The sequence below is a fragment of the Camelus ferus genome, chromosome 2, assembly GCF_009834535.1.
Source record: "Camelus ferus isolate YT-003-E chromosome 2, BCGSAC_Cfer_1.0, whole genome shotgun sequence".
NCBI classification, from domain to species: domain Eukaryota; kingdom Metazoa; phylum Chordata; class Mammalia; order Artiodactyla; family Camelidae; genus Camelus; species Camelus ferus.
In genome coordinates, this window is record NC_045697.1 from 111,689,539 (window position 1) to 111,714,945 (window position 25,407).

The window sequence follows — 25,407 nt, forward strand, 5'->3', positions numbered from 1 at the left end:
TAATTCCAGAGCCCTGGCTTAACCAGTTTACTGCACCTGTTAAAATACATGTCTTGACATAATAACTAAATGTCATGTGTGACCCTTGATTGGGTGGGAGATGGGGGGATTGTGGGGAGTGGGGGAAGCAGCAAAAAAGACATTTGGGGGACAATTTAGCAAATTCTTTTACCATGGATTTGTAAATATGTAATTACTATTAGTTTTCTTGTGATAATAATTTTGTAGTTAAGTAGGAAAATGTCCTTATTTTTAGACAATGAAGTATCCAGGAATGAAGTTTCATTATGTCCTCAACCTTTAGATGATTCAGTTAAAAAAATGTGTGACATGCACACAAGGGCACGCCCTCACACAGAGCAACTGTTGGCATAATATTAACAACTGTTGAATCAATGTGGATGTTCATTCTACTAGTCTTTCTGTTGCTGGTAGATGTAACTGGTGTTCCAGGTTCTTTCCCATCCCAGAAAGAATTTAGAGACAAGACACAGTTGTTAACAGAAGTAAAGTGAGGATTTATTAAAGGATGGATAGTGCACACCCAAGGGGAAAGCGGGCAGGTAAGCGGCTGCCCTGAGTTTCTTTGGCAAGTTGGTTACATAGAGTGTAAAAATGAACGGGCAGAATATTCATTAGGGAAGGAAGGGTTTGGGATCGTATTTCCTGATTTTTATCCCAACTTCACCTTTCCAAAGAAAGGAGGGATTTTTGTCCTTATTTAGTCTGGATCAGAAGTGTCATGGCATCAGTGCATAATGGGTACTTCTTATCTGCAAGGCTAATTTTATTGTAATGAGCAGAAGGGTACATTTGGACACCTGCCTTTTCTCACCTTTATTTGCTGGCCTCCAGGCTGTGTATCACCCCCAAAGGTGTGACCACTTATCAGTCCAGAGGTTCCTGCTTTTCCTTCTCTGCTTAGGGACCCCTCGTGCTTACATGGTGTATAGTTTCCTGCATTTGGCCTGTGTCTCTCTTTCTGCCCAATTCTTGCCGTTTGGTCTGTGTCCTCTCCTTTCTCTGTTCATAACTAGCTAGATATCTGCCTGCTCTAACATTTCTACATTTCCATAGGCTTGAAAATTTTAAAAAGAAAATGTTGAGGGGAAATGCATGTTTAGACAAGGCTCTTAAGAAATAATTCATATAACCTCAGGATATTTTAAAGATTTAAAAATTTCATGAGATTTTAAAGATCAGGTGGAGTCTTACAGCATCTTCTCTTTTGCTGGTATTTAAACGATTTTATTTCACCAACGGTAGGAACAAGATTACACCGTACACAATGTACAAATACGCATTAAAAGTATGGAAGTGTATGTATTCATGTATTCTAGTATCAGCATTACCTATGGGGATTAGTATTAACAGAAAATTTTACTTACATTTTCACAACTATCATGTATTTTCAGAAAATGTTATAAAAATGTAGTTCCATTTTTTAAAAGTCCTAAACATTTCTTATTGCCTCATGTCCCACTGGTGGAATCTGTAAATACTCATAGAAATTAGTCTTTCTTCTGTTCGTGTTTTGAGCGATAAATGGGAACCTAGGATTCTATCGCTGATTCTATGCATGGGGCAGTGCTGCAAACAAAAATTAAGTAAGACGGAGAAAAGTTAATGTTTTACAAAGCAGCAAGTGGCTACTAAAAATATTTCAGTTCTTGGACTTGGAATGCATCCTTTAGTGCCAAAATCTCCGCCAACCTGGAACGCAAGGGGAGGTTGCGGGGTCTCCCAGAAACACAGACCGTCCTAGCCGCAGCGGAGGCCCCAGGCTGGTCTTCAGGAAGAGGCACGCCCCTTCCGCATAGACCAATCGGGAGCGAGGTGTCGGGGCCGCCCCCTCTGCATCGGCTAATAGAAGCGAGGCGGCGGGGCCAGGAAGGCCTCGGGCCGCGGGGCCCGTCCTCTGCGCCTCGGCTAATCGGCAGGGAGGGGCGGGCCCTGGGGCGGGTTCCGGAAGGCGGCGCGAGGCGCAGGTGCGGAGGCCGGGCTGCCCGGCTGCGGCCTCGGGCGGCGGGGCTGCAGCCTCCGGCGGCGGGCAGTATGGAGGACGTGAGTGCGCAGATGCAGATGGCGGGCGGCCGGCCTGGATCCCCAATTCCGGAGCTGGGCGCGCTGGGCGGAGACGGGGGTGGGGACAGCCTTGGCCCGAGGGGCGCCTCCTGCGCCGTGCTGCCGGGGCGCGGGGTCGTGGGAGGAAGCACCCGGGAGGCGGCGGGGTCCGCGCCGCGCCGGCCCTGGGGTTGTTTTCCTAGCGGAGGCCGGGCGGTCGCCTAGCCCCATGCGGGCGTTTGTCGGGTCCCGGAACTGGGGCGGCCCGCGGTTCGCATGTGGGGCGTCTGGCCGCTGGGACGCAGGACGTCCCGCTCTTCGTGGACCCGGGGCTTGGCCCTGAGGGCTATGAACTGGAGCGGCAGCGGCTTCCTGGGCAGACCTGTCCCTGTCATCGCCCGGAAACCCTCACTGGATATAAACAGTGTCGTGATGTTTTGAATCGAGTCATGGTAGGAATGAAGGGATTTTTAAATCTCCTTCCTTTAATGGATCCAAACCAAATTGCTAAGAAACCAGTGCCCTAGTTACAGTGGATATAGTGTATATGGGAGTGAAGGGTAGTTAGAAAAATCTTTGCTTAAGTGCATTAAAACATTGTTTAGAGGAAGCATGTGTTTGTGCTCAGAATTAACTGGGTTGCCCATTGACACGAAATAAATTCTTGCCTAGAAGAAATGCAATGTTGACAGTTATATTAAAGCACTAATTTGGGTTAATGAAGTAATAGAAATATTACTGTAATCTTAGCACTGAGTGAAGTGCATCGGGCAAGGCACATGAAACACAGTTCCAGTCCTACAAGACTTTAGATCCTTGTGCAAATAGTGACCAATTTCTAATGATAAAACTAAAGAATTTTATTTTTTCAGTTGAGAAAATGGAAAGTAACTGTAAGCCCTGAAAGTAGATTTAAGACTTGTACATATTTAAAGAAAAATGGATTTTTTTCTAAATTTTTAAGGGTGAGATTCAGGAGCTGACAATGTATGGAGAAAATGAGTATCTGAGAGGAACATGAGACTCTTGGAAAAATTTTTGGTTAGGGCTAAGCTGCCTCGGGTTCTTGGATCTGTAGCTTTTAGCTTTAGGATGAGTACAATCCTAGAAATTTGTTTCACCACACAATTGGAGAGTAATGTTTCACCAACAACTACATAACTAAATCACTTTAGATCTGAGTAAGTTGCTTGCTTTTGGTATTTTTGTGGGTATGATTTCTACCACGAAGTAAAAGGCTAAAAAACCATGTCTTAGGCCCAGACACTTAAATGAGTTAAAAGAGGCAAAGGTTTTTTGTTAGGGTTCCTTGCTTGCAAGCGGGCAAACCTACTCAGGCTACTTTAAGGAAGAAAGAGATTTATTCCAAAGGATATAGGGTAGATGAACATCTAAGCCTCTGAAAGGACCCAAACAAGGGCAGCTCAGCAGATCCAGTGACAGGAATTCTTTCAGTGTCTGTGGTGGGATGGGGCTCCCTCAGTCACCGCCTCCCTCCCTTTGCTGCTCCCAGAGACAGTTGGATTGGCCCCGCCCTCTTTGGTTCCATGACCACCCCTAGGCCCGAGGAAGGTGAGGAGCATCAAAGGATGATCCCCTTGAGACATAATGCAGAGGTAGACATTGGGTCCCCAAAGGAGGCAGAAGTATTGTCATAAAAGAAGAGGGAAGAGATGGTGTGGGCCAAAAACAGACATCTATCTTCTCCAGGTAGCGATGTAGTTATTAATCGTGGGAATGAAGAGATTGGCTCAGGGTCATCTTCCCTTCACCTGTCACTTGCAGATGGCGAGTTACAGAGAATGACAGGGTGCAGGGTGCTGTTTGCATGGTTTTCCTACATTTCCTTTAGGATCCAGAGGACAGTGTATTTGATATAGCCACCAAATACATTGTATTTCTTGAAAAGTGAATAAGTGACATAGAGGAGAAACTGTATTGCTCCCAACCCCTTCAGTGCAGTCAGGGAAAACAAAAGGCCTGCTCATAAAGGAAACAATACAAGGCAGCATGACTAATGGTCCGAATTAATATTACAGGTATTACGTTTTATAGGAGTTTTAAATGTAGAAAGAAAACACTTGGCAGGACAAGTTTTGTAGAGACCATAAGTCTTGATTGGACCTTGAATGATGAGTTGGATTCTGAAAAAGAGAAGAGAGGATATTTGTGGAGCAATCCAGAAAGCTCATTTTGGCTGGAGGAGAAGTTGCATGAAGGGGACCTTGTGGGAGATAAGGTGGACTATTGTCTTAGAGTCAAGGTACTACCTTTTTAAAAAATTTCCAGATCCCAACTGTTCAGGAAGTTGGGCCATCTTTCAAAAGAGTTGAGTGAATACTCAACACACATATTGAGCACCTGCTGTGTATCAGGCACTAAGGGTACAAAGAACATGGCATAATGCAGAGTCCTGCCCTTCTGAGGCATATCTCATCCCAATCGCTGGGATACCTCGTGCTTAGGACTGTGAGTTATAATAGTGTAAGAGAGTAGTGGGGACTTCTTTTCCTGGCCAACATGAAGGATCCTGCCTCAAAGAACCCAAAACCAGTATATAATGTATGAATTGTCAATTTTTGCGATAGTGGACATCAGATAGTGAAGGACCATGGTCTCTGAGGGATGGGGAACAAGTGTTGTGAGCCCTGTGCTTGCCCCAGCTCACTGCCTTGAGAGAGCTTGGGGGCTGTGACTGAGGAAGGGGGACCAGGCGGGGCTTTAGGAGACCCAGAGTTGAGGGAGGTGCAGCTGAATCTGGGGAGATGGAGGCAGCTGGACTTCACAGGACATAGGGCCCAGAGAGCAGAGCGCTGTGCAGAAGGAGAGCTCAGGAGAGGTGCAGAGTCCCCGCACGTGTCCAGCTGAGTCCTGATCTGCTTTCTTCCAAGGAAACTCTCTGAGGACTGGCAGAGAACCACCTGGAAGGATTAGAAGGAGCAGGGCCAGGAATAGTACCTGTGCTACCAGCCTGACAGGAAGCCTCGTAATCACACGGTACTAGGTAGAGTGTTCAGAAAAGTCATGCCTCACTTGTGGGGAATAATTAGCATCAGGCCAAACATGGTATGGCCCCACCTACAGAGCACCTTAAAAGAAAGACCAGAAAGATCAAACTGTTTCAAATGACTGAACTAAATCCCAGAACAAAGCTCAAGAATATTTACAGGAATACAAATACGTCCAGCACTCAGAGGGGTAAATTTTGCAATGTCTGGCATCCAATCCAAAATTACTAGGCTTCTGTAATTACGTGATATGATGGAGGTATTAGCTAATGCTGGTAACAGCTAATGCTGGTGGTCGTCATTTTGCAACATATAAGTGTATCAAATCAACTCATGGTACACCTTTAACTTATACAGCGTGACATGTCAATTATATCTCAACAAAGTGGGAAAAAAATGATCACGGCACGCAAAGAGACAGCGGAATATGACACATAATGAGTCAATTAAAACTGATTCAAAAATGATGTGCTAGGAATAGCAAACCAGGACATTAAAAAATTACAACTCTTTCCTATATGATCCAAAGGTTAAAAAGACACACAGGAGATATAAAATAGACCCACTCAAACTTGTAGAAATGAAAACTACAACGCCAGGGGACAAAGGCAGTAGGAACAGTGTGGAGGCATCAGAGGAGGCAGCATTTTTACTGAAACAAACCTTTGACAGGTGAAGAGGCCCAGGGATTCGGAGGGTTTCTGGACAGACTGAAACTGAACAGTCAGCATCAGGTGGAGAGAGGCGGTGAGAGGCCGATCCAGACAAGTTGCTTGGGACGGGACTGTAAGGCAGACAGCCGGACTAAGAATTCGGACTTGGTCCTGAGGATAATGGGGAGGAAGCCAAGGTATAGGGGGAGAGAAACTTGAGTGTTCATTTTGGAAGAACTCTGGCTCCAGTGAGAAAGGTCACGAAGGTCTGGAGATGGGAGGGTCCTAGTAAAGGCCACGAGACCTGCCACGAGGGCCTGGACTGAGGTGGTGAGAACAGAAAGAAAAGAGCAGATCTAGCAGTTAGAATGGTAATGAAGTCTGCTTGGGGAGCAAAGGAAAGCAAGAGTTAGTGGACGCCAGGGCTGATACTTAGTGACCTTTGCTCCGTGCCAGGCAGTGTGCCAAGCACTTTTATGTTCACTGATGCCTTTGTCTTCCCAGCAAAGCTGGGAAGCAGGTGCTGCTCCCTCCTTTGTACAGGTGGGGGCGCTGAGGCGGAGAGGTGGGAGGCTTGCCCACAGCTCGAAGCACTTATGTTTGAACCCATGCCGCTCATCGGGGGAGCCCACCGTTAAGCACAGCACTTACTGCCTCTGGTCAGAGTGGTTTCTCCCCACGGTGCTTGATAATCTCTCTGATTAGCCCAGATCTTTGCTGATATCCTAGCTGAGTTAGAGGAAGGCAAGGACAGGTCTGCAGCATCTGTTCATTCATCCCATGTTGGCTGAGTGCCAATCATGAGTCCCTGTCGGGTGCTAGGATTGCAAAGGTGAAGAAGTGGGGAGTTAGTGGATCCTGTGACGTGATCTTGTGGGGAAGACAGATAAGACAGTATGATTGTGGAGGTGAGCGCAAAATGCTTGGGAAGACATGGGCCGCAGGTGGCAGGGGCCGTAGGGGAGATCCAGATGCTTGGGTGCTAGGGAAGGCTACCTGTGGGAGCTGCCTCAACTGGAGGGACAGCCTCGAGGGGTGCACAAGCCACGGAGGCAGCACAGCTCCTAACTGAGAAAGCTAGAGGCAGGGGAGTCTGGAAGGGAACAGTCTGGAACAGTCACAGCAGACTGAACAGGAAGCTATCCAGGCACTGAATAAAAAAACTGCAGCAGCGTTGAATGGCTGCAAGTGGAAATCGAGAAGCCCACCCAGATCTGGTCATGCCCCAGATTGCTGTGTTATCTTTAAATCCTGGTGCCCCACAGCCCATCCTTAACACCACTGGTCCCCCTTCCCAAGTGAGGAGCCCTTATCCTCTGACTCCACATCCTGTTCTCAGGCTTCCCTTTTCCCACCAAGTCTTCACTTCCCTCTCATTGTAGTGCAGTTAGCTAACCTAAATTGGTTGTGTCCTCTGTGCTGATCACTCGCTAATTTATCATGTTCTTCCCCGCAGTATTCCATTCACTGTATTCTGCTGTGTAGTCTTGTGTTATTCAGTCATGCACGCCTTTATCCCTAACCTCTCTGATGCAAATGTCATCTCCTTTTGACTGTGTCTTATTTTCCTTTGTCTCAGGAACAGTGCCTTGTATATAATAGTTTTCAGTAAGGATCTGAGATTGAGAGATTGTCACGTGCACCAGAGACCTGAAGCACTCTTCCTGTCAAGACAGTACCTTTAAACACAACTCACTAGATTTTTCGGTTGCAGCTCAGCCTTTCTGGCTACTTCAGTGACATTGCAGCTAGTTGTTTCCATTGAGAAGCTGTTATCTACACTCTGAAGTCTATCAGGGGGGTCTGTTTCTATTAGTACTCCACAACACTTCCGTCATACCTGAAAGTTTGTTCTAAGACCTCTTAAAAAAGACCAACTTTCCAAAATTTTGTGGAACGCCAAGATACCGTTTAAGAATTGCCATCATATGTAATTATTTTATCAATAATATAAAAATGTTAATTAAATCAATATGTAAGTTTTGAGGTCTTGAAGAAAATTACTTGCTTTAATCTTGTGTATTTGAAGACAAATGAATTAAGATTTCCTCGACCTATTTTAATAATTGTTGTTTTTACCAGTTTGTATGCAGTAGCCATCAAGAGGCTCATGGTAGTTCTTCAAAATTGGCTTTAGGTAGGGAGTGGGTTTTCTTGCCTCTATTTGTGTAATGGATTTTGAAATTTTACAGTTTAGTAGATTTGGCTGGGAGACATAATCCAAAAAGTGGTGATTACAGCTTGCTTCCTTTTTTCTGCACCCAGGGTTCCTTGGATCTCATCCAAAGCATCGAAGATGACCCCCTCCTGGACATCCAGCATCTCCCCCATCACTCGTTACATGCTCATTTTAGACCCAGATTCCACCCTCTTCCTACAGTCATCATAGCAAACCTTCTCTTGCTAATACATGTAAGTTGGTTGGAAGAAAGTGATCCATCCAGAGGTGACGTTTTTAAAAAAAACGTGTAAGCTCTTCAGAGAGCAGTTTGGCTATATCTATCAGCACTTAAAGTGTGCATGTTGTTTTACTCAAATCTCGACTTCAAAGAATTTATTGTAGACACACCTGTGCACATGTGAGGACACTGCTTATGACATCAGTGCCGTCTGTGATGTGAGGAAACTGCAGACTACCACCATCCAGAGGATGCTCTGTACATCCCATCCACATGAAGGAATGCGTATGCAGCGTTGAAAGAGAAACTTAGAAACCTGGGGTGGCTGTGTATATATTGAGACTAGCCTTCACAATTGCATTGTTGAATGGAAAAAAATGTAGTTCGCAGTGGTGTGCGCATTTTAAAAGGGAGTCAAGAGGGCTGTTGTTTGCATGGGTGATATTGTGACTATGAGACATAGATTTGGAAATTCAGATGACTGAAATATAGTTCTCATATTGGTTTGGTCTTTGTCCGTGGTTCCCGGCTCGTAGCTCCCAAAGCGCTTGGAATTTCCTGAGGGATAAGAACAATGGGAGCATCTTTTGTTATATTTTTTGGTCTCTGGTTCTCAGTTCCTGAAATCCTTTCAGAGTCAGAGGTGAAATGGGTGTCATGATATTTATAACAACCCCTCCCCACCACTGCTGGGTTCATGTTAATGAGGTGACTTTGAACAGCACCTAAGGGTGGGTGCTGGTTGCCTGGGGAACCAACTAGAAATAGAGGATTGCAACTTTCAGCCCCACCCCCTGACCTCTGAGGAGGGGACAGGGTCTGGAGATTGGATCAACCACCAGTGATTGGTGATTTAATCAACCGGGCCTATGTAGTGAGACCTCCATAAAGTCCCAAAAGGAGGGGTTCAGAGAGTGCGGGGTGGGGAGCCAGAACCCTTGTTGTGAACTGCCCTGCCGAGCCCCAAACTCCACTAGGACAGAAGCTCCTGTGTTTGGGACCTGGCCCAACGCACTCTTCATCAGGCTGTTGATTTGTAGTCTTTAATATTCTTCGTACGAAGCTGGTGATCTAGTGAGTAAACAAGTTTCCTGAGTTCTGTGAGCTGCTCTAGTAAATGAATTGAACCCAGGGAGGAGTTGGTGGGAACCTTTGGTTTGTAACTGGTTGGTAAGAAGCACTGGAACAACTTGGACTTGGAATTAGCATCAGACGCGGGGGCAGTCTTGCGGGACTGAGCTTTTAACCCCTGGGATCTGATGCTGTCTCCAGGTAGATCGTGTCAGAATTGAGTTGAATTGTGGGGCACCCAGCTGGTGTCAGAGCATTGTCCCCCCCCAGCCTCCCCAACATGTTGGAATTGGTACTAGAAACTTAACATGTATTCCTTTATTCTGTAATGGAATATTTCCAGACGCGTTCACAAGACCCTTTGGATACTAGTTTCACTGAGGGCCTCAGTGGAAGGGACACCTAATATATTTTACTGTTTACTTTTTTGGACTATTTGAAAAAACAAATGTTTAACCCTATTCATGTATTACTTTTTCAGTCATAAAAACAGAAAAGATACAGATAAATCTGTATATGTTGACACAGAAGTTTATCAATTTATCTATACACCTAGGAAATAATGTGAAGCAGAGAAATCAGTTTACAGAAAAATAAGTATGATGTTGCCCCATGTTTTATATGACAAAATTACAAATCCCTGGGGATTTTCCAAAACAGATATAGTGACTACTAGGTGAATAAATCCTTGAGATCTAGTGCACAGCATAATGATTATAGTCAACACTTAAGTATTATAAATTCGAAGTTGCTAGGAGACTAGGTATCTTAATTGTTCTCACCACAAAAAAAGAGATGGTAATCATGTGGCATGGTAGAGGTGCTGGCTAAAGCAGTATATGAATGTTTCAGATCAACCCGGTGTACACTTGAAAGTTACACAATGTTATATGTCAGTTATATTCCAATAAAAATAAGCAAACAAATAAATAAATACATAAATTCAGCATCATAAAAACAAAGCAAAACACATGTATGAATGGTTTTGCAGGCTTTTTGGTGGCTCTGCTCCATGTCTGTTCACTGTTTCCTCCATTTCAGTTATTGCAATCTCGGGCACTAGCGGGCTGTAGTCATTTGTTCTTCGCTGCAATGTGAAAAATCGAAAGAGGGCAAATTCTCCTTGGGTGTTCATGAGGTGGGTGGGTGTGGCTGGGGGTCTGCCCCAGCTGCTGCTCCAGTAAGTGCACCGAGGGAGACTTAAACTCAGAACCGAGTACACTGAGAGGTGCACCTGCTTTCTGCGTGTAGACCTAGTAAGTGGCCTGGTTCTGTCATGCCTTCCTGATCCCCAGGTACACCTGAAATGCTTCCTTTCTGCTTCCTTTTTGTATACTTTGTATAACATACTTTGTGTATGACACACACACATCACTTTAACAAAAAACATTGTATTTTAGATCGCCTGCCTTTGATACTATGGGAGTGATTGTCCTAATTTTGGAACTAAGAAAGTCTTAAGTGTTAAAGAGCAATAAAAATGAATGTCTTTATATGCTACTCTACGTAAAATGGATCAGTTGGGTTCAATGTACAGCATATTACAGTAGGGGGAATATATTGACTTTTCCACTTTTTACTTTATGATGATCAGCATCCTGAGTTGCCATAGCAAATATTACTGCTCTTGAAAAATCACATGTATTTTTAAAAGATTTATTACATAATAAGATTGGTGCTTGATGGCGGATGCTAATGACAGCATTTAAATTTTTCTTTATTTGATTTTTTTTAAAGTACAGAATAATACTTATTGTAACAAGTGAAATATTACCAAAGTACGCAAAGATATAATCTTCCCTTCTCTTTGCTTCAGCCCTTCTCCCTGAGTTCATAAATCGGGTCAGTTTGTTGTATCTCTTTCCGTGTCATTTGTTAAGTTCATACATGTATGTACAAAAAGATTAACATATCATAAAAGGATGTCCCCCACTTCCCCCACAAATTGGATAATATGGTATTTATTACTCGACAGCAGTGTTTCTCAGACTTGAACATTCATCAGACTCCCTGGCAGGCTTATTAAACTACAGATTGCTGCTTGCACCCCCCAGAGATTTTGATTCTGTGTGTCTGGGGTGGGGCCCGAGCATTTGCATTTCTAACTGATCTGGAGACCACAGTTTGAACTTGCGCTTTTTTTTTTTTTTTAATTGAAGTATAGTTGATTTACAATGTTGTATTGGTTTCTGGTATACAGCATAGTGGATCAATTATAGATATATAGATATATATATTCTGTTTCATTATGTTATTATAAGCTATTAAATATAGTTCCCTGGGCTGTACAGTAGGACCTTGTTGTTTATCTATTTTATATATAGTACTTTGTATCTGCAGATCTCAAATTCCTAATTTATCCCTCCCCTCTTTTCCCCTTTGGTAACCATAAGTTTGCTTTCTATGTCTGCAAGTCTATTTCTGTTTTGTAAATAAGTTCATTGGTGTCATTTTTTTTTAGATTCTGCATATAAGTGGTATATATTTGTCTTTCTCTGTGTGACTTCACTTAGTATGATAGGTCCACCCGTATTGCTGCAAGTGGCATTATTTTTTATGGCTGAATAATCCCTTATGTATATATACCACATCTTCTTTATCTAATCATCTATTGATGGACATTTAGGTTGCTTCTGTGTCCTGACTATTGCAAATAGTGCTGCTATGAACATTAGGGTGCATGTATCTTTTCAAGTTAGAGTTTTCTCAGATATATGCCCAGGTGTGGGATTGCTGGATCATAGTGTACGTCTATTTTCAGTTTTTTAAAGAATCTCCATACTGTTTTCCATAATGGCTGCACCAAACTACATTCCCACCAGCAGTGTAGGAGGGTTCCCTTGTCTCCACACCTTCTCCAGCATTTATCATTCATGGACTTTTGAATGATGGCCATTCTGACTGGTTGAGTTGATAGCTCATTGTAGTTTTGATTTGCTTTTCTCTGATAATTAGTGATGTAGAGCATGTTTTCATGTGCTTGATGGCCATCTATATGTCTTCTTTGGAAAAATGTCTTTTCAGGTCTTCTGCCTATTTTTTGATTGGATTGTTTGTTTTTTGTTATTAAGTTGTATGAAACGTTTATATATTCTGGAAGTTAAGCCCTTGACAGTTGCATCATTTGCAGATATCTTCTCCCAGTCCGTAGGTTGTCTTTTTGTTTGTTTATGGTTTGCTTTGCTGTGCAAAAGTTTATAAATTTAAATAGGTCCCATTTGTTTATTTTTACTTTTATTTCCATTGCCTTGGTAGACTGATCTAGGAAAAGGTTGCTACAATTACGTCAGAGAATGTTTTGCCTATGTTCTTTTCTAGGAGTTTTGTGGTGTCTTGTCTCATGTTTAAGTCTTCAAGCCATTTTGAGTTTATTTTTGTGTATGGAGTGAGAGAGTGTTCTGACTTCATTGATTTACATGTGACTATCCAACTTTCCCAACACCACTTGCTGAAGAGAATGTCTTTTCTCCATTGTATATTCTTGCCTCCTTTGTCAAAGATTAATTGACCGTAAGTGTGTAGGTTTATTTTGGGGCTCTCTATTCTGTACCTTTGATCCAAATGTATGTCTGTTTTTGTGCTAATACCATGCTGTTTTGATTACTGTAGCTTTGTAATTTTGTGTGAAGTCTGGGAAGGTTATTCCTCCAGTTTTGTTCTTTTTCTTCAGTATTGCTTTGGCATTTCTGGGTTTTTGTGATTCCATATAAATTTTAGGATTACTTGTTCTGGTTCTGTGAAAAATGTCCTGGGTAGTTTAATAGGGATGGCATTAAATCTGTAGATTGCTTTGGGTAGTATGGCCATTTTAACAATATTAATTCTTCCAATCCAAGAACATGGTGAACTACTACTTAACAACTTAGAACTTTTAATTTTAACATGTCATAGACACCCATCCAAACTAATACATAGAGCTGTAGTTAATTCTTTTATAGGTGAATAATATTCTGTTATATGAGTGGCTGTGCACGCATATACTTGGGCAGTTTTCCATTTTTGCAAATATAGAGAATACTGCAGTGAGTATTTATATCTATATATCCTAGGTACTGGTACTTTTACTTCTGAGGGCTAGGGTCCTTTGGGGATTTCTAGGTCAAGATCATTTCCAAGTTATCTTGAAACTGAAAGAGCAGTTCCCAAACCGGTCAGCAACATACGAGAATGCCCGTACAGATTTTGGCACCAGTCTTCTAAATTTTTGTCAATCTAATTGGATAGTTATTCTTCTTCTCTTGAAAATGAAACTAGAAAAAAACTTTTTTAATTCAGGATTTTACTTAGTTACATTTGAGGCGCAAAATTTACTGTTTTTACTCTTTTTAATAACAGAAAAGTGGGCAGGAAACTGTGTTTAACATTAAGACTCATTTCTGTTAGATGAGATTTGGGGTGATTTTTATTTCTTATTTGTGATTTTATCTGTTTCCAGGATTTCCTGCAAAATTTTCCCCCAGATTTTCTTTTTTAAAAGTTGGTAAAAATGGCAAAAAAAAATTTTTTTTTGAACTCATAAAAATAAGACAGTGAAAGTCATAGGTGTTAGAATATGTGCTGGGATGGTGATTACTGTTTCTTAAATCCAAATATTGAATATTAATTCTACTGCTTTCCTTTCCACCAGGTTGTGTTTGTTGTTTTAGCGTTTTTAACAGGCGTGCTTTGTTCTTACCCCAATCCAAATGAGGACAAGTGCCCAGGAAACTATACCAACCCACTGAAAGTTCAGACGGTCATAATCCTGGGAAAAGTTATTTTGTGGATTCTGCATTTCCTTCTTGAACGATACATCCAGTATCACCACAGCAAAGTAAGAAACAGAGGCTATAACAAGATCTACCGGTCGACGAGGCATCTTAAAAGCCTTGCGCTGATGATACACTCAACTGGTAAGCTCCCCACCTCCCCGTTCCCAGTCTCTCTTGGCTATCCTGTGGCTTGCTTGAGTAGCAAGAATAGCAGCAGAAAGAAAATGTTAAGTTTGATTTTATAATCAGATATCTTCTCTCATTTTTGTGCGAGTGAGGTGGCCTCTAAAATTTGGATCACCTTAATGTCTCGAAGCTTTTCTGATATTTTCCTTTGAAATCTGTGTTGGTTATTGTAGGGGAGGAAAAATAGCATTCCCTCTACCCTTCTAGGTTCTTGGCTGAGATTCCACTGTAATAAAAGACAGATTAACAGGAGAAAAACAGCAGATGTTTAATAACATGAATACTTTTATACAGAGAAGAGACCCAGGAAAACCGAGTAACTCCCTGAAATGGCCTAAGCCATTACCTTAAATATCATTTTCAGCTAAAGACAGAAGGAGGATGTTGGGAAGGGGCAATTATGGGAAGTTTTCAGGAAAAGCACAGTAAACAAGAGTAAGGGTGTTATGCAGATTTAAGTCCTTGCCTTCTCCATTGATGAGAGTGTCTAGAGATTTAGAGTCACCCTCCTCTTCCTGGTATAGAGAGGGAGACACCCTTATAAGTGGAGAGTTCCTTTATAAGTGTAAATCTCTCTCACAAAAGGTGACTCCTTTTCAGTTTTCAGAGATTCATCTGTGTCTGATGTTTCTTAAAACCAATCAGCTTAAAATAATCCTAATGCCAAAGAGGCGTATCTTGGGCTGGCGTTTCCTGCTCGTGTTCATTGTGAGCATGGTGTGCACATATCCCTGTGTGAAATGTGGGCTTTCCCCTCCCTTGGTACCAGCAGGCTTTTCCATCTCAAGGAGATAGAAAACTATTGCTATGTATACTTGTAGGGTAAGAGGGAATTTAAATGAAACTCAGTGTTTTTCTTGCAATAAGAGAGCAACTATTATAAGATGTTATAAAATGGAAAACCTGAAAAACAGTTTCTGAAGGCAAGGTCAGAAAGTTTGTCCAGAACTCAGAATGCTCATGTGCCCGCTTTTCTTTATTGCTGCAGACATTGTAAAGGCTTCATGGAATTAAACTGAACTTCTTCAGATATTTTTGCCTTATAGTCAACGTTTTCACCTTTTAAAAAAAACTCTCTTTGTCAATTTGAGTCTAGAATAAACAGTTGAACATTCCAAAACCAAATTAGAAATTAATTTTTCTCCATTAAAACAGAGCTACATAATTTAATGTTTTTTCCTGTGTTCTGGTAGTGCATTTTCTTAAAGGGCAGACCGTGAGTTCATCCACTTAGTGAGCTTCTCAGTGGGAGCGGGAGGGCCGACCAGCAGCAGAGGAAGAAGCCTTGTAGAGGGATGGACGCATCTCCCAGGGGGCGGCCTTCACCTCCCAGAGGAAGAGGGGCGGTTTCTGACATGCCACCGCTCACATGCAGTACTTGTTTTTGGCCAGAAGGTGTTACTATAACCTTTCCTCCCCCAACAAAGTGAAAATAGGAAACCTATTTGTACACTGACCAAAATAATGTTCAGTTTCTCCTGTGATGGTCTGGAAGTAGTATTTCTGAGGCCCAACGAGAGATTGTCTGATCTTTTCCTGTCCTCTGACTTTCAAATTCTTGCTACACATGTGACCCTTAATCACAGTCTTTCCAAACAATTGGACTCTTAGTTTAACCACAGATGGCATCACTTTTACGTCACTCATACAAGGACCCAGAAGATCAAAGACCTTTTCTTTGACAGTCTTTAGAGTAAAAGTGCAGAATGAGGTTAAAATGGTCTTCAAAAATAACAGATATGCTGCGCAGGGGGGAAATGGCTCGTATTTATTGGGTACTTCCAGGCCAGGCACCACTCTAAGTATTTTTCACATATTAACTCTTACTCCTCACAGCAGTCCTGTGAGGAAGGTACTTGTACTCTCCTTTTCAGGCAAGGATTGGAGGAGTGAAGGTGTCAGGGCATCTGTCCAAGGCCAGCAGCGCATCCAGGGTGTTTTCCTGGATCCCTGATGCGCTGCCTGACCAGAAGTGACCACTGGGTCCTTCTTGAAGGTCACTCCTTGGTTTTTAAGAAAGTCCAGATTCTTATGTGTTTGTGTTAGGGGGCATCATTTGTTCTTGGCCATGCCGGTTTCCATCGCCTCCCTCCCTTCATCGCGGGTGTGACGGGGTGGGTGCTTGTGGCGCGGGCTCCGGGGACACTGACACCCACACCCGCACCAGCACCCGCACCCGCACCGACTGGCTTTCCTCCCGCAGGCAACACGGCGCTCCTCCTCGTCCTCTGCCTGCAGCACTCCTTCCCCGAGCTGGGCACGCTCTACCTGGACCTCATGCTGGCTATCCTGGCCCTGGAGCTGCTCTGTTCCCTGGTGTGTCTGCTCGTGTACACAGGTGAGAATCGCACGGAGCCTGTTCTGATCCAGAAAGGCCTTTACTGCTGGTCGCAGCCCCACTTGAAGCCCCACCATCACCTTTCTGGCTGGAAGAACTTACTACCTGACCCAGACCCTACTGAGCACTCATCTCTCTCCTTGCTGAGCACATCCAGACTTCCCTAATTTCAAACCACCAGGAACTTACCATCGAGTCACAGTTCCAAATCTGTGTCATCGACAAATTTTTGTCAATGAGAATGACAAAAGCTTTTCATAAAAAAAGAAAATGAAAAAAAAAGATTCACAAACTTTTGCATCCTCAAAAGGCAACTGAGACATAAGTCTGGCTTTAAAATTTAAAAATAACAAAATGTAAAACAAAAAAATAATACATGCAAACTGCATTTAGCCCAAACTTGCTTTGGATAAACCATTTAAGAAGCTCCTTCTTTCTAAATTTAGAGCTGTCTGAAGATTGGTGTTTGTGCCTCTCTCCAAACTCTCAGTGGTAAAATTAAGTAAGCTTCAAATATGTTAACATGAAAAATAAACAGAAGGATACTTTAAAAGAAAAAAATCCAGGCCCAGAAGAAATCAAGATTTCATTCCTGCTGCAATATTGACATGCACTAAAATCTTTAATAGCACCTGATTTGGTGGCATTGAGCAATAGTTGCTTTGTGACAATAAAGTACTTTATCTGTCCATTTTGAAAGATCATTTCCCTTATGAAGGGAAAGTGACATGTGCCAAAATTGTGTTTCATTTTACTAATTTTTTTGTGCTTCTTTTGAGGCCTAAAGTATTTAGAATATGAATGGAGTGACTAGTTTTTAAATCAGTAATGTCACGCCTTTTTTTTTATTGAGGTATAATTGACATGCAACATTATGTTTCAGGTGTACAGCATGATTTGATAATGTGTTTATATTGTGAAATGACCATCGCAAAAAGTCTAGTTAACGTTGTCACCATAATCACAGAATTATTTTTCTTGTGATGAGAGCTTTTTAAGATGTACTCTCTTTACAACTTTCAAATATACAATATAGTTTTATTAACCATAGCCACCATGCTGAACATCACATCCATGGGACTAACTTATGTTATAAAAAGAAGTTTGTACCTTTTGACTCTCTTCACCTATGTTGCCCAGTCCCACCCCCCTACCTCCAGTAACCACCAGTCTGTTCTCCGTATGGATGAACTTTAGCTTTTTTTGTTTTTAAAGTCCACACATAAGTGAGATGGTCTATGAGCTTGGTTTGTTTGTTTGTTTTTAGATGCCGCATCTAAGTGAGATCATACAGTCTTTGTCTTCCTCTGACTTATTTTACTTAGCATAATGCTCTCAAGGTCCATCCATGTTGTCACAAATGGCAAGATTTCATTCTTTTTTATGGTTGAATAATATTCCACTGCACGATCACGCATAGACACACACAACATCATCTTTATCCATTAGTTTATCTGTGAACACTTAGGTTGTCTCCATATCTTGGTTATTGTAAATAATAACTACAATGAACATGGAAGTGCAGATATCTTTTCCAATTAAGTGTTTATATTTTCTTCAGATGAATATCCAGAAGTAGAATTGCTGGATTACGTGGTAGTTGTATTTTTAATTTTTTGAGGAACCTCCATACTGTTTTCCATGGTGGCTGTACCAATTTACATTCTCACCCACAGTGCACTTTAGTTTTAAAGTAAGGTTAATTTCTTAGTGTATAGGAAACAGCTCAATACTTCAGTAACGTGAGCCATGTTTCAGAATGAACACCAAGTTATCTTGTTGACTGAGGTCAGCTCCAGCCTGTGACATATCTGTCAAGAGTTGTAAATGGGGGTTCCAGTTTAGAGCTGAGTGTGGGGTTTATCTAGCATGTTATTTTATAGTATCTCTAGAAATTTATTTACTGCAAGGAATGAAAGCCCTCTGTAAAGTATCAGGTGGGTACTTTTTAAAAAGAATTTTCTTCAATATGTATATGTGCTCTATGACACAGAAGGAGGTGACGACTTTATTCCAAAGATCATGTGAATGTCTTCATGTAAATAAGGGGAAATTAATACAGTTAATATGTAGTCTAAGATTTTTCTCTCTAGAATTTACTCTTTTATTTAGAGGATTTACTGTAACATTTAAAATTAATTATACAGGGGGGAGGGTATAGCTCAGGGATAGAGCACGTGCTTATGCTTGAGGACCTGTGTTCAATCCCCAGTAACTCCATTAGTAAAAATAAATAAATACAAACCTAATTACCTCCCCCCAAAATAAAATTAAATTAATTGTACCACAAATAAGATAGTAATGTTAAAAACAAAAGAACAGAAACCTGAGACCATTTAAAAGGAAATAGAGGAAGCAGATGTTCCAGGATTCCTGAGGGGAACTAATTTTTACATTTGGGCACAAATATATTATTAGCTCCATGACACCCAAACTGTTTTAATCCATTGTCTTCCTTATTAAAATGAATTGCTTTGGTCTGTAGTCAAAGGCTTATTAGAAGCATATTTCACCCTTATTCATAATAATTAAAAATGTTTTATCTGAATAAAGTACAGCATTAAACATTGTCTTTTTATAAAGGTAAACATTGAAAATAGTAGAACTTGTGAATATGGCTGCATATGTTCTTCTGGAGCCAAAAATTACCCAGACAAATAGGTGGGAACATGAAAAAAAAAAAAACCTCTTTAAATCTCATATTGACATGCTTCCTACTTTCAGAAAACCTGATAATTGGTAATTCAGGTTTATAAAATAAACAGAAGATGATTTACATAGGGAAGGTTTTAGTTTTTATTTTATTGACATATAGTCAGTTTACAATGTGTCAGTTTCTGGTTACAGCACAATACTTCAGTCATATAGGAACACACATATATTCATTTTCATATTCTTTGTAACTATAAGTTACTACAAAGTATTGAAAGTTTTTCCCTGTGCTATACAGTATACAATTGTTGTTTATCTGTTTTATATGTAGTAGTTAGCATCTGCAAATCTGGAACTCCCAATTTATCCCTTCCCACCCTCTACCCCCCCCAACCATAAGTTTGTTTTCTATGTCTGTGAGTCTGTTTCTGTTTTGTAAATAAGTTTGTTTGTCTTTTCTTTCTTTCTTTTTTTTTTTTTTTTAGATTCCACATATAAGTGATACCATGTGGTATTTTTCTTTCTCTTTCCGGCTTCACTTTCACATTCTCCAGGTCCATCCATGTTGCTGCAAATGGCATTATTTTATTATTTTTTATGGATGAGTAGTAGATTTTAGTTATTATAATAATTATAAATTTACTGGACTGAAGCCCTGGGACCCTGGTTCCCTGGCTTCCCACTCACTGCCTCTGCGCCCCAGCTCGTGGCCCCATCTTCTCTCTTGCTGAGCTCCCTCCGCCCGCGTGGTGGCGCCCGCAGCCCAGTCCCCGTCTCCCATCGCATGGGAGCCTGGAGCCCGGGACATGCCCGCTGAGGGGCTTCTCATTTCCAGCTCTCTTGGCCACCACCTAAAAGTCAAGGGCTTCTCGTTACATCCCCTCACTTCGATCTTCCCGCATCTTACGGCCTCCTTCCTCCTAGTCCTTTCTGATGAAACCCCTGTGTATCTCTAAACCTCACATTTCTCTTCAACCTGTGCTTGAGCTTCCTCAGCCTCCTCCTCAGCTGAGTCACTTCAGAGTCATCTGTGGGGCCTGGCAGTTCCACGACAGGCTGAACATGTGGCTCAGCAGCCGCACTTCTGGGTACATGTCTGTCTACATCCGCACAAAGGTTCCAAACGGCGCCACCTATAGGAGCCAGAAGTGGAGACAACCTGAGTGGTGCAAGGATAAACTTGATGACCAGACCTGTCCTGTCCATGCAGTGGGTAGGATTCAGCCGAGAAAAGGGAGGAATAGAAGGACAGATGTACTGACACGTGCAATGTGGATGAACCTTGAAAACACTGTGCTCAGATTTAAAAAGCCAGTCATGAATATTGTATGATCCCATGTGTATAAAATACCTAGAACACGCACATCTATAAAGAGGGTAGATTAGTGCTTGCCTGGTCCTGGGGGCGGGGTACGTGGAGAATGACTGCTCCCGGGTACCGGGCTTCTTTCTGGGGGGACGAAATGATTTACAGTTGATTGTGGGGATGGGCGCACAACTCTTAGAAGGTATCATTGAAATGTACTCTTTAAATGAATGCCATGGCAATTGTATCATACCTGAGTTATATCTCAAAGGTGGTTACAAGAAAGGAAAGAATCATATGTGGAGTTTTGAAAAATAATGCGGGGAGGGCGTCTAACCTGCCCCCCACCCCCACCCGCATGCCGAATACTCGACCCACTTGGAGCTGCACAGACCTGGAATTCTCAATCCTGCCTAGGGGAGGGGGGCAGTCACTGCCTTCACTGGGACCTGGCTCAGCCTTTGTTTGTCATCTCTGCTGGCTGTGTCCCGGGCTTGTGGTGCAGGTCGGGGAGAGCCCAGGCAGTGGCTGTTACTCGGACATGCAGGTCATCCGGCTCTGACTGTCGTCAGATCTGCGAGGTGGGAAATTGCAGCCTTCGTGGTTTCTGCATATTTACCTCTTTGCAGCTGGCGTCTACCTATTTGCCTTGGCCTGCTGGGGCCGCATGGCAAATACCCAGCCTGGGTGTCTACAACACTGATTTTCCCTCCGTTCTGGAAGCTGGAGCCTGAGATCAAGGGGCCTCAGGGCTGCTTTCTCCCGAGGCCTCTGGCTTGGCAAGTGGGCGCCGTGTTCTTGCTGTGTCCTCACGTGGCCTTTGCTCTGTGCAGGTTCATTCCTGGTGTCTCTTCATCTATCGGATCGGCCTCCCCACCCACTCCTGCCAATTGCTCTGTTTAACTTTGATTACTTCTCTAAAGGTCCTGTCTGCAAGGACAGTCATTGAGTTAGGGCCTCATGTTCATCCGTGGTTCCCAGTTTGCCCAGTTCACCAGCTCCTCCCCGTGTCTCCATCTCCCAGCAACAGACTCTGGTGGCTCCTTCCTGCCTCTTTTCCTGCCTCTCTGCATCGACATTTCCAATCCCTTTAAGCAGGTTTTCCCTACTTTTTAATTCACTTTATGAAGCAATTTTTGGGCATGTTATTTGAAAAAAATAGCCAGTTACTAATGTACTTTGAATAAATGGAAAAAGAACATTTTTCATGATTAGGTATTCTGACAATAATATCTTTATTATTTTAGCGAAAATTCGGAAATTTAATAAAGCCAAGCCACAGCCTGATGTACTTGAAGAAGAAAAAATCTATGTTTACCCCAGCAATATTACCTCGGAGACAGGATTCAGGTAAGTGCAGAGTAAAAGACTAGAGAAAGCGAATTTAAAGTTTTTTGGTTTTTTTTTCCTTCTGGAAACCCGAGACCATCCTAATGCTTGGCGTTGAGGGCTCGGTGTGTATTGGAATATGTTTAGAACTGTATGTGACCAAGTCTAATGGAAGAGTCTCACTGGGGGCTACTGCTTCAGCTTTTACCATGTACGGAAGGGTAACAAATGCCGGGTGCTGTACTGAACACTAGGGGGGGACTGTTTGCAGAGAGATGGTATGTGTAACCCACTCCATCTGGGCTCTTTGCAGGACTCTCTCGAGCCTGGAGGAGATCGTGGAGAAGCAGGGGGACATCATCGTGTACCTGAAGCGCCACAACGCACTGCTCAGCCAGCGGCTCTTGGCTTTCACGTCCTCCGACCCTGGCTCTCAGCCACGTGGGCTTTGACAGCGGTTTCAGACGGACCCACCCCCTGACAAGCCGTCTTAGGGAACTGCAGCTTTGCCAAGTGACGTTTTACAGCTTTTGTTGGAAACCTAAATTGGGTTCTCACCTGTGTGGCTGTAATAAGTAGGACTCGAGGGTCATGTGAAAGGCACTTTGGAGAGCCGCGGTAACTCAAGGGGAATGTCTGTTTTGCACATTTTGGAATTATTTAACTGCCTGGTTTATCTGAGGCATAGGTATAGTTTAAAGTTCTCCTTGACTAACCCTTCTTGCAAACTCATTGCAACCCTGTAATAATTTGGCATTTTATGGAATAAGTCTGACAGGACAACCTGTTTAAAACTGGGCTTTGAGCAAAGAAGTTTTCCCCGCTTTTAAACTGGTCAAAGAAGCCATTGTTCCTCATGGTTAGTGTTTTTTTCCCGTGGAGCCTCATGCATTTCATATGCTTGTGTGGTGTTGGATGCCTCGGCCCTTGTACCTTTTCTAGAGAATTTCTTCACTGTAGGACCAAGGTCTCACTGAGGCATCTACTTTGCAGCTCCTACAGGTTTCCATTCTCCAGAAATAAAGTCTGAAGATGACTTGGACCAGTGTTAGACTGGCCAGTGCAGCTGAACTGCTTAGAGAAGACTGCAGGCTCTCTCTTTTTTTTGGCCCTTCTTGGAGAGGCTGCCATGTGTTTCAGTATTGACTGTCATCAGATCGGTACGTTCAGTGACAGGAAAGATGTCTGTGGCTGCAAGTTTGTCTGAAAGAAAAAAAAGAACACTTTTTTCAATCTTAGATTATACTTAATAAAAATTATGATGGGGAGAAAGTATCATATCATCTTATACGTGGATATTAAACATACCTAATTCTCCAGATAAAATGAAGCGTTTTTATGAGTAGATGACATTTTTCCTGCAGTTTTCCTAGTGTGTCCCTTTACTTTATCAGTTTGCCTATTGGAACCTTCACATGCTGCCTCAGAGAGACTTCAGGCTGAAAGCGTAGCGCGAGGGAGGGGATGTTTGTGATTATGTATGCTGCTATTTTTTTTTCTTGTACTTAGCTGAATAATCAATATTTGATTTAAAAATCCTTGAGCTATACATATATTTGGCAAGGGGTGTATTCGCTGGGCCATACCATACTTTTGAAGGGCAGACATCTGTCTCCTTCAGATACAGCCACTGGGAAACATTCTGCAGGTTTTCTGCTGAGGGCAAGGTGATTGTGTGTCATCTATAACCAACACCGTCGAGTCCCCAGAATGACAGTGTTCACAAACTAAAGCCAAAATTGTGTTTTTAAAGTTCAGATTGTATTCAAGTTTCCAGACTTTTCCTCCTTCTCTTCTTTCTTTCCTTTTTAGTAAGCATATCTCAAAGCCATTGCCTTCTGTGGAAATCTGTCTGTGTTCTGGAAGAACTTTTGCCTTTAGCTGTTTTCCTTAAAAGGAAAACCCCGTAGTAGACGAGGAATTCTCCTTTATTTTTAAATTAAATTTGGATCTTATAGTCAGTTTCTAAGGTTTATGAGATGAATTTTGGTTTACGGAGAAAGGTACGGTTTAAAAGTTAGAATACCCAGGTTCTGCCTGATGTGACGTCTGTATAATCACCACTGCGCTTTCCAAACCCAATAATGAACATTTCAAACAATAAAAGGAAATGGAATTATGAGAACTAGCAAAAAAGAATGAGCAGAACTGTTTACATGTTAAGCGTTCTATGCACCAGGCAGGTGCTGTGCCAGCACCATGGGTACAAAAGTTACTAAGACAGACCTAGTTTGTAGCTGACGTTCTAAGGAGAGGACTAAGGTTTCCAGGATCGGTGGTAAATGAAATGATGGCAGTTAGCCCAGGGTACCACAGGGATCCGGGTCAGAGAGCTCCCTGGGGGGATGGGCTTTAGGAATTCCAGGCAAATGCATGAGTAAAGAAAAAGGATGAGCAGCTACAGATGATGTCAGCACTGTCTGCAGCTTGAGCCCGATGTGGGCAGGACATGGGAGGGGCGGCTGGTGGCAGATTCTGGGGGGCCCTTGACGCTCCCTGTGCCCAAGGGGTCTGTGCTGGGATGGGGTTCGCTGAAGGGTTCCAGGCAAGGAAGTGGCAGTGGGTTTTAGTTTCAGGAGGATCAGGCTGTGCAGCATGGGAAAGCGGGCAGCAGAGTGACATGGCCCTGAAACAGGGCAGGTACAGTCACTTTATCAAGGGTGTATGTGTATCTATCCGTGATATGTTTCTGTATTTTTTATTTGGGGGTTTACTTCAAATGACAATAGGATCATGACTTATTGAATGAATACTAATGCAGGTGAGCTTTTTTTTTTTCCCCATACCCTTTGGTCTTTTTATAAATCTTTTGTGATGTTCTTGTGTAAGTCTTTTTCTTATTATTCTGCCTAGGATATTTTTTTTTCTTAACAGGCAGTCTTCCTTTATTTTTTTTTTAACATTTTTTATTGATTTATAATCATTTTACAATGTGTCAAATTCCAGTGTTCAGCACAATTTTTCAGTCATTCATGGACATATACACACTCATTGTCACATTTTTTTCTCTGTGAGTTATCATGACATTTTGTGTATATTTCCCTGTGCTATACAGTGTAATCTTGTTTATCTATTCTACAATTTTGAAATCCCAGGCTATCCCTTCCCACCCTCCACCCCCCGGTAACCACAAGTCTGTATTCTCTGTGAGTCTATTTCTGTCCTGTGTTTACACTTTGTTTTTGTTTGTTTTTGTTTTTGTTTTTTAGATTCCACATATGAGCGATCTCATATGGTATTTTTCTTTCTCTTTCTGGCTTACTTCACTTAGAATGACATTCTCCAGGAGCATCCGTGTTGCTGCAAATGGCATTATGTTGTCGGTTTTTATGGCTGAGTGGTATTCCATTGTATAAATATACCACATCTTCTTTATCCAGTCACCTGTTGATGGACATTTAGGCTGTTTCCATGTTTTGGCTATTGTAAATAGTGCTGCTATGAACATTGGGGTGCAGGTGTCATCCTGAAGTAGATTTCCTTCTGGATACAAACCCAGGAGTGGGATTCCTGGGTCATATGGTAAGTCTATTCCTAGTCTTTTGAGGAATCTCCACACTGTTTTCCATAGTGGCTGCACCAAACTGCATTCCCACCAGCAGTGTAGGAGGGTTCCCCTTTCTCCACAGCCTCTCCAGCATTTGTCATTT

The 25,407-nt window shown here is 42.4% G+C and overlaps 1 protein-coding gene across 2 annotated transcripts; it reads left to right on the plus strand.

Moving 5' to 3' along the window:
* Window positions 1-1,867: 1,867 nt before the first annotated feature.
* TMEM192 (transmembrane protein 192) lies at window positions 1,868-24,576 on the plus strand. 2 transcript variants are annotated; one of them, XM_032465526.1, is made up of 6 exons: window positions 1,868-2,064; window positions 7,991-8,137; window positions 13,823-14,087; window positions 16,336-16,470; window positions 21,676-21,778; window positions 22,071-24,576. In XM_032465526.1, exons 1-6 carry the CDS (start codon window positions 2,056-2,058, stop codon window positions 22,207-22,209), a joined length of 798 nt encoding a protein of 265 aa, XP_032321417.1. In that variant the 5' UTR covers window positions 1,868-2,055; the 3' UTR covers window positions 22,210-24,576. The 2 variants fall into 2 exon arrangements, with proteins under 2 accessions (XP_032321417.1, XP_014419914.2); XM_014564428.2 differs by lacking the exon at window positions 1,868-2,064 and adding an exon at window positions 2,270-2,516.
* The last annotated feature ends 831 nt before the right edge of the window (window positions 24,577-25,407 follow it).